Raw genomic sequence first — 7,971 nt, 5'->3', positions numbered from 1 at the left:
GGAGATAATAACATGCACAAAAACAAGACAGAGCAAAACCAAGCAACAGAAGAAAACAAAACAACAACAAAAAGCCAATGACAAAAACAACAAAAAACCCCCAAACACAACAACATCAAAAAAAGAAAAGCTTGTAGTTAGTTCAAGGATTGTTTGTTGTCGTTTAGGAGTGTGTTCCGCCCTGACCCCACAATCTATTTTTGGTATTCCCTGGGGACTTCGTTGCTCTGTTGCCCTTGCTGTTCATTTTAATTAATTTCATTTTCAGAATGATTTTAAAACTGGAGTGCATGTTTTGGTTTTTTTATCTTTAAAGGTGCTAAGTCCCCGGACTGACATTGGAATATACGGAAACGGTAAAAACAGAAGGAAAAAGGTCAAAGAACTGATAGAAAAAGGAAAGGATCTGGACCTCGAGCCCCTGAGTGATCTGGAGGAAGGACTGGAGGAAACCAGAGACACGGCCATGGTGGTAAGGAATGATGCCGGAAAGCACCCTTGCTGTGCTTGGAAGAAAGACAGTCTGTCTGACAGATTCCCATCTTGTCTAGTTGATAATTAATCATTCTTGTAGCCTTGAAGGAGCATCTCCCTGTAGCCAACCATCTAATCCCTCTTCCAGATTCTCTTCCTTGCCCATAAGCTCTGGTACCTTCTTTCTGTAGATTTCTCCCCTCACTTTCAAACATCTTCAAACACTCTCCACAGATGTATTCTAGCATGGTGGGGACTTTTTTTTTTTTTTTAAGAAACCAAATAAAAGAACAATAATAGCAAAAATCACCTTACCTACTTCCCCTCCCAATTCTTTGCCTTGATCAGTGGGTGGTTCTGAGGGCTCTGTTTGCCTATTCTTTTAGCTTTTTCTTGTAAATTAGCTGAAGGTTTACAGCCTTGTCATCTGTGTTACATTCAACAATTCATACACATTTTGTTCCAACCCATTCTTTGCCATTCCTTAATGTACCATCGTTTATCCCATTTCCTCCTTGTGTTTCCTATTTCTATCCCTCCTGTCCTAACCCTCTGTACTTTGTCTCTGGGTACCTGTTACCCCTTTAGCCCATAATAAATGGCTGATTATTCTAACAGAGGAGTAAATTCAATTCCAGACCTGCAGTGTGATTAAGAACTATAGTCTTGGGCAGGGGTCCTCAAACTTTTTAAAAAGGGGGCCAGTTCACTGTCCCTCCGACCCGTTGGAGGGCCAGACTATAGTTAAAAAAAAAAAAACTATGAACAAATCCCTGTGCACACTGCACATATCTTATTTTGAAGTAAAAACGCAAATGGGGCAGAAACACCCGGCGGACCAGATAAATGTCCCCGGCGGGCCGCAGTTTGAGGATGCCTGGTCTTGGAGATCCCACCAGTTGCATATTTTTATCCCTCTTGACCTTCTGTTCCTGTCACTCCTTGTCAGCTCATCCACTTGCATGGCCTCAGCTCTCAAATGTATAGCTCAAGCCTTGACTTAACTACTGTTGTATAGCTAATCGCACTGAGGACATCTGCACGCTGTGCTCAAACACGTGTCCGAAGCCGAAACATGTCCCCTGCTAGTTCTCTTCCCTTTAAACTAACCGTCCCTGCTCTCTGACCCCTCCCCCAACCATTTCCTTTCTGACAGTTACATTTGTTTTACACAAGTCAGCTTACCTCCTCTGTTATATCAAGTTTATACAAATGCTTGGGAGCACTTAAAGAAAATAGTAATTTCAAGGAGCCAACATGGGTTTTATTTGGGACATTACATAGGAAGATTACAGTAGACCTAGTATTTGGATTTGAACAAGCCACATCATGTTCTAGTGACTGATGATTTAATATCAGCTGGATGATATAATAGATGAAATCACAATTATTTGAAAACCCAAACTAAGGTGTGCTAAATAATGGGTCACATCAATCTACAAAGAAGCTTAGGGTAGTTCTTTGTTCCTTAACAGTGTGAGAAAACCTATTGGGGAGAGCAGTATCTAAATAAATACCTTTGTACAACTATTTTTATTTTTGCATACTTTCTTTGTCTTTATGGTCATACTTCCTGTAAAAATACGTTTTTAGTCAAATGATATAAAAACTTTTGCTACTCCCCAAACTCGTGTGTTTTGCATATTGCTGTTCTTTTTGTTTTAGTATTTGTCTAATATTCCATCAAACTGTTCATAATTTCTAAACAGGTTCCTACTTTTGAATCAAGTGCTCCCTGCTGTTAACCATGAAATGAACTTCTTTGTGTTGCTTCCTTCTTCGGCATTATTTTCCTGGGCTTGACTTCATGACACTTACTACTGTTTGACTTTTCAAAGGAAATGTCCCTGTAGTAGTACCAGCTGCTTTGTAAGCTCAGGTCTTCTCAGCAGTTCTCAGCAGCAGCAGTAGAGTGAGTACACAAAACACATGAAGCTGAGGAGAATTATCCAAAAGAAGAGTTGTTTTTTTTTTTTAGAGTGGCAAGGCAAGGAGAGATGTGTTAGAATTGATTGGAGCCTGAGAAAGTAGAAAGAAATTAAAATTAGTTTAGGCAACAGGTAATATTAGGGAATTACAGACACTACGTAACTTGATGTGGCTCCATCTGCCTACAAACGATCTATTTTGAAGCCAATGAAAAGGCCAGGCAGGTAGGACCAAGAAGTATTTTGAAAGCATCTCAAAGTTAATCAGTAGTTTAGAGATAAAATTCGTGAAGAATATTTTTGATAATTTTGTTTGCTTTTATTTATTTCGTTGAAATGAGTCCAGATGATGTTATAATTGGTCATCAGGTTTTGTTATTTTACCTACACAATAATTGGAGAGGCCTTCTAGAAAGAAATAACAATTGATTTGTTTATAACTGGTCCCTAGGGAATGAATTACAAGGGGGCAAAACTAATATTTTTATTGAGTGTACATTATGCATGGCAACACACTGAGCATTTTCATGTGCATTGTACCCCAGGTTGGCAACTTACAGGTACAAAAGCCAGGCTTCCGTACCAGAATGACTTGACTTCAAAGCAGATTGTTGTTCTGTTATAGTCTCAGAAGAGTTCAGAAGTGTACTATTTTGATGTAAATGATCGAATGTGGTAGCACTTTGCCCTCTTTGAAGATGAGAAATGTTTATGTAGAAATTGTTAGTATGTCCCAAATTTTAGGAAGTTGTTGAATGAACTGTGTTTTTGGAATGAACAGTTCTTTATAACCATGATGCCACAATTCAGGGATGGCCCGTTAGCCTTAAGGATTTGGTACTTGGGAAGTATAGTGAAATGACTCATTTCAATGAAATACTTGTACACAGGTGGCCGTTTTCAAAGAACGGGAGCAAAAAGAAATTGAAGCCATGCATTCCCTCAGAGCAGCCAACCTAGCCAAGATGACCATGGTGGACCGTATAGAAGAAGTGAAATTTTGCATTTGCCGCAAGACAGCCAGTGGGTTCATGCTGCAGTGTGAGCTCTGCAAAGACTGGTTCCATAACAGCTGTGTCCCCCTTCCTAAATCAAGTTCCCAGAAAAGAGGGTCTCACTGGCAAGCTAAAGACGTCAAGTTCCTTTGCCCTCTCTGTATGCGATCTCGAAGGCCCAGGCTAGAGACCATTCTGTCACTCCTGGTGTCTCTTCAGAAGTTACCTGTACGGCTGCCTGAAGGAGAAGCGCTGCAGTGCTTGACGGAACGGGCCATGAGCTGGCAGGATAGAGCCCGCCAGGCCCTGGCTACAGACGAACTGTCCTCTGCCTTGGCCAGACTGTCTGTGTTGAGCCAGCGGATGGTGGAGCAGGCAGCTCGAGAGAAAACGGAAAAGATCATCAGTGCAGAACTCCAAAAAGCAGCTGCCAATCCTGACTTACAGGCAAGTTCAAGGGCTACATCTCCCCTCTCCCCGTACTTCATGGGATTTGTCAAGTGTCAATGGTAAATTAAATCTGTCTTACCTATTGTCGATTAGAGCGGCAACAGTAACTTGCTAGCAAAGATGTTATCCATAACATCCTTTTTTCTACATACATTCTCTGGAGCTCCACTTAATGAAATATTCTTCAGAAATACCATTCAAGTGGGCCTGGGCATCATAATCAAATAATGTGATTTCTACTAATTGTTGAAGCACTGTTAGTCCCTTTGCAAGTTTGTTGCTAAATTGTAATGGCGGTAACTATTCATTCCTCATGTTTGTTTCGTATGTCTCTGTTTATCTTGGAATTGTCTGCTTTGTAGGGACACTTACCTAGTTTCCAACAGTCTGCTTTTCACCGGGCGGTGAGCAGCAGTGTGTCCTCCTCCCCTCGACACACTGCGGACTACGACGATGAAGAAACCGACTCTGATGAAGACATTCGGGAGACCTATGGCTATGACACGAAGGTAACTACCTTGCTGCAGCGATAAGAAGTGACTCGCTATCACTGTGATGGCTTTGATGCTGACGCCACAGAGATGGGGACGAGCGGGCTCTGACAAGTTTGTTTTGTTTGGCTCCTGTTGGCCCTTTCCAATGACTTTGTCTCTCTACCTTGTAGTAACGTCATGGCTAGCCAGAGACCCTGCCAGGTCACAGTTACAGATTCAAATACAGTGAAATCCTTGACACCTGCAATCCTTTCTCCGTTTATCGTTCAGTTCTTGGGATTTTAGTTTCCTTTACTTTGGGTTGCAATCCATATTTCAGACTGCATTCCTTGATCATTCGTTGATCTGTTTTCTGTTGTTCTTAGTTGTTCGGTTTAGTATTGGTACTGTAGCCCGGGAGTTCTTGGTGTGACGAAAGAGACTACATCCAAAGAACTATGCAGAGTTTTTCCCGTATTCTACTTAACTGTTTGTTACTTGTCTTTTCAGCATGCAAATTAAGTAGGTTCTGCTCATTCTTAAGAATGTGAATCCCATCAACATTAAAACACACACGTTGTAAAATTAGAACCATCTGTCATCCACACTTAGAAATTCATTTTTGAAAAATAATTTTTACATAATATGGATTCTTAATTCCAGGCCACATTTTTTTAAAGTGGTTTTCTGTTGTATGCTTTAAAGGCTTTGGAAATGTTAGCCCTTGATCTAGCCAACTGAATTTTAATCGAAATACTAAGAATTGCCTGTTTACCATGACTTAGAGGAATCCACTGCTTACATTGGTTCCTTTCCAACACATCACCACTGCTCTGGTATTCCTAAACATGATAAATTTTGCTTGGAAGCATGTATGTAACACGAAAAGAATATCACAGATACTACTTGATCTTCACTCAGCACTATAGATTAACCCTGTGATTTTATGTTGGTACACAGTAGTCCTTTTATGTAGAATTTACATGGGAGTTCTAGTATACATCTTCTACATTAGGAGATACTGGCAGATGGTAAAATTTGGGCTGTTACAGTGTTAGCATTACACTTAATTAGAAGAATAGAAAAGTGGTAGTAAGACAACAGTAATTCAAGGTCATATCTTTGACCTTGATCTCTTGATGGTGATATCTTTGCAGTGAACAGAATGATACACTGCCCAGTCCTGTGCCATCCTCACAGTTGATATGTTTGAGCCCATTGTTGCAGCCATTGTGTCGGTCCATCTGTCTCACCTAGAGCCTTCCTCTTTTACGCTGACCCTCTACTTACTAGGACCTGTCTCTCCTGATAGCGTGTCCAAAGCATATGAGGTGAGATCTCCGCAGCCTGGTTTCTAAGGAATATTCATACTTTTAAGACAGATTTGTTTTTGGCGGCTCCTGGTGCTGTCAGTATTTCACCAACACCATAATTCAAACGCGTCCGTTCTTCTCCATTCTAACTTAGGGTTGTCCAGCTTTCACATGCCAATGAGGTGATTGAAAATGCCACATTTGGATCAGCCGCACTTTAATCAGTACTCAAAGTGACATCCTTGCTTTTTCAACACTTCAGAGAGGTCTTTTGCAATAGATTTGTCTCCTGCAATAAATAGTGGGTTTTGTGACAGCTGTTTCCATGAGCACTAACTGTGGATTCAAATACAGTGAAATCCTTGACACCTGCAATCCTTTCTCCATTTATCGTTCAGTTCTTGGGATTTTAGTTTCCTTTACTTTGGGTTGCAATCCATATTGCAGACTGCATTCCTTGATCATCAGCAAGTGTTTCAAATCCTTCTCACTTTCAGCAAGCACGGTTGTGTCTTTCCCATATCACTGGTGGTTTCCACCAATCCTAATGCTGCGTTATTCTTCATCTAGTCCAGCTTCTCGGGAGATCTGCTCAACATACATATCCAACAAATCTGATAGATGCAATCCTGACGCGCATCTCTCCTGACTTTACACCACCCAGTATTCCTTTGTTTTATTCCAACAACTGCATCTTGGTCCATGTACAGGTTCTGTGTGATGAGCGAGCACAGTGAAGTGCCCTGGAATTCCTGTTGGATTCATTGTTAGCCCTTGTTTGTTAGGATCCACCCAGTCAAATGTCTTTGTGTAGTCTCTGCTTTCAGGCAAGCCATATCTGACAGCAGCAGTGATATCCCTTGTACCATGTTCTCTGCTGACTACCTGACCAATCAACTGAAAGAGGTTCATATTTTTGCCCCTTCCAAAGAAAGGTGATCCAACAGAATGCAGAATCTAACTATATCATTAATATCACACTCAAGTAAATTTTTGCTGAAGATAATTTAAAAACATTGTACTTTTGTAGCATTATGTCTACAGGGTGCTGCCAGAAATTCAAGCCATCTTCAGAAGAGGACAAGGAATGAGAGAGATCCAATTCATAGTGAACTGATAGGGAGTTTCCAAGACCATTACTCATTTGAGGAGAGGAAGCCTCATCTTTCTCTGTGGAGCAGCTGGTGGGTTTGAACCACCAACTTTGTAGTTAGCAACCCACCATCCGTGACTTCTTTGAGGAATAGCAGTGGTTATTTTATTTTAGGAAGTTCCTTTTCTATCACTAAAGCCTGTGTGGAGAAAGGCAAGTTCAACACAAGTATTCTTTCACCTTCTCTACCCTGGACAACACTTGATTGGCTTGAGCTTTTGTTGAAAAAACATTTTATTTGAGACTTTCACACTGCTTTCTGCCAGATAAGATGGATAACACACATTTCTCACTGAAAGGCCACTTTTCCTTTCCTTTAGTTATACCAGGAAACTAACTTGTAATTTTCCTTCCTAGTAGCCTCTTTTAAGGCTTATTGTTTTCCTATCCTTTTGCTTTTATCCTTTATATTTAAAGTTTTTTCCCCACTGTTTATATATGAGTACGTAAAAAGATACATGAGCCATAAGTGTATAACTCAAAATCAAACTTGCTGCCCTTGAGTAGGACTGCCCTTAGGGGTTTCTTTACAGGTGTAGAAAGCCTTTTCCTTCTCCCCGTAAGTATACAGCTTAGTAAGTTACATCAGAGGGAACAGATGGATATAGCTAGCGCTCAGATCAAGAAATAGGACATTATAAGCACCTTAGAGGCTCCCCCTGTCCCTTCTCAGCCACCTCTCTTACAATGAACTGTATATTAATTTTGCCTGCCTTTGAATTTCACAAAAATGAAATTGTATATCATATTTTTTGTGGGCTGACTTACTTCATTCACAATATGTTTGTGAAATATATCTATATTGTTTTATACAGTGATAGTTTTCATTGTATGAATATGCCATAATTTATTTACTCCTTATACTTTTGATGATTATATGTGCTTTTTTCAGTTTTTACTTTATACATAGTAGTACTGGAAATAGTTTATTTTCTTTTGAATTTTTTAAATTTATTTTTTAATCATTTTATTAGGAGCTCATACAACTTGTATCACAATCCATACACACATCAATTGTGTAAAGCACATTTGTACATTCATTGCACTCATTCTCAAAACATTTGCTCTCCACTTAACCTTCTGGCATCAGCTCCTCATTTTTCCCCCTCCCTCCCTGCTCCCCCCTCCCTCATGAGGCCTTGATAATTTATAAATTATTATTTTGTCATATCTTGCCCTGTCCAA

General features: G+C 40.1%; 1 protein-coding gene across 1 annotated transcript in view; it reads left to right on the top strand.

Moving 5' to 3' along the window:
* Positions 1–7,971, top strand: part of KDM5A (lysine demethylase 5A) — a 99,910-nt gene that overhangs the window by 74,479 nt on the left and 17,460 nt on the right. The window contains exons 20-22 of the mRNA XM_030887221.2: positions 317–472; positions 3,293–3,844; positions 4,210–4,356. Of these exons, the coding sequence (XP_030743081.2) occupies positions 317–472; positions 3,293–3,844; positions 4,210–4,356 (855 nt within the window). The remainder of the gene's footprint in view (positions 1–316; positions 473–3,292; positions 3,845–4,209; positions 4,357–7,971) is intronic.

Source organism: Echinops telfairi, unplaced genomic scaffold, assembly GCF_000313985.2.
Source record: "Echinops telfairi isolate 266 unplaced genomic scaffold, ASM31398v2 ScPeMD7_6273;HRSCAF=7185, whole genome shotgun sequence".
Lineage (NCBI taxonomy): Eukaryota > Metazoa > Chordata > Mammalia > Afrosoricida > Tenrecidae > Echinops > Echinops telfairi.
This window is presented reverse-complemented; position numbering and strand designations above follow the sequence as displayed.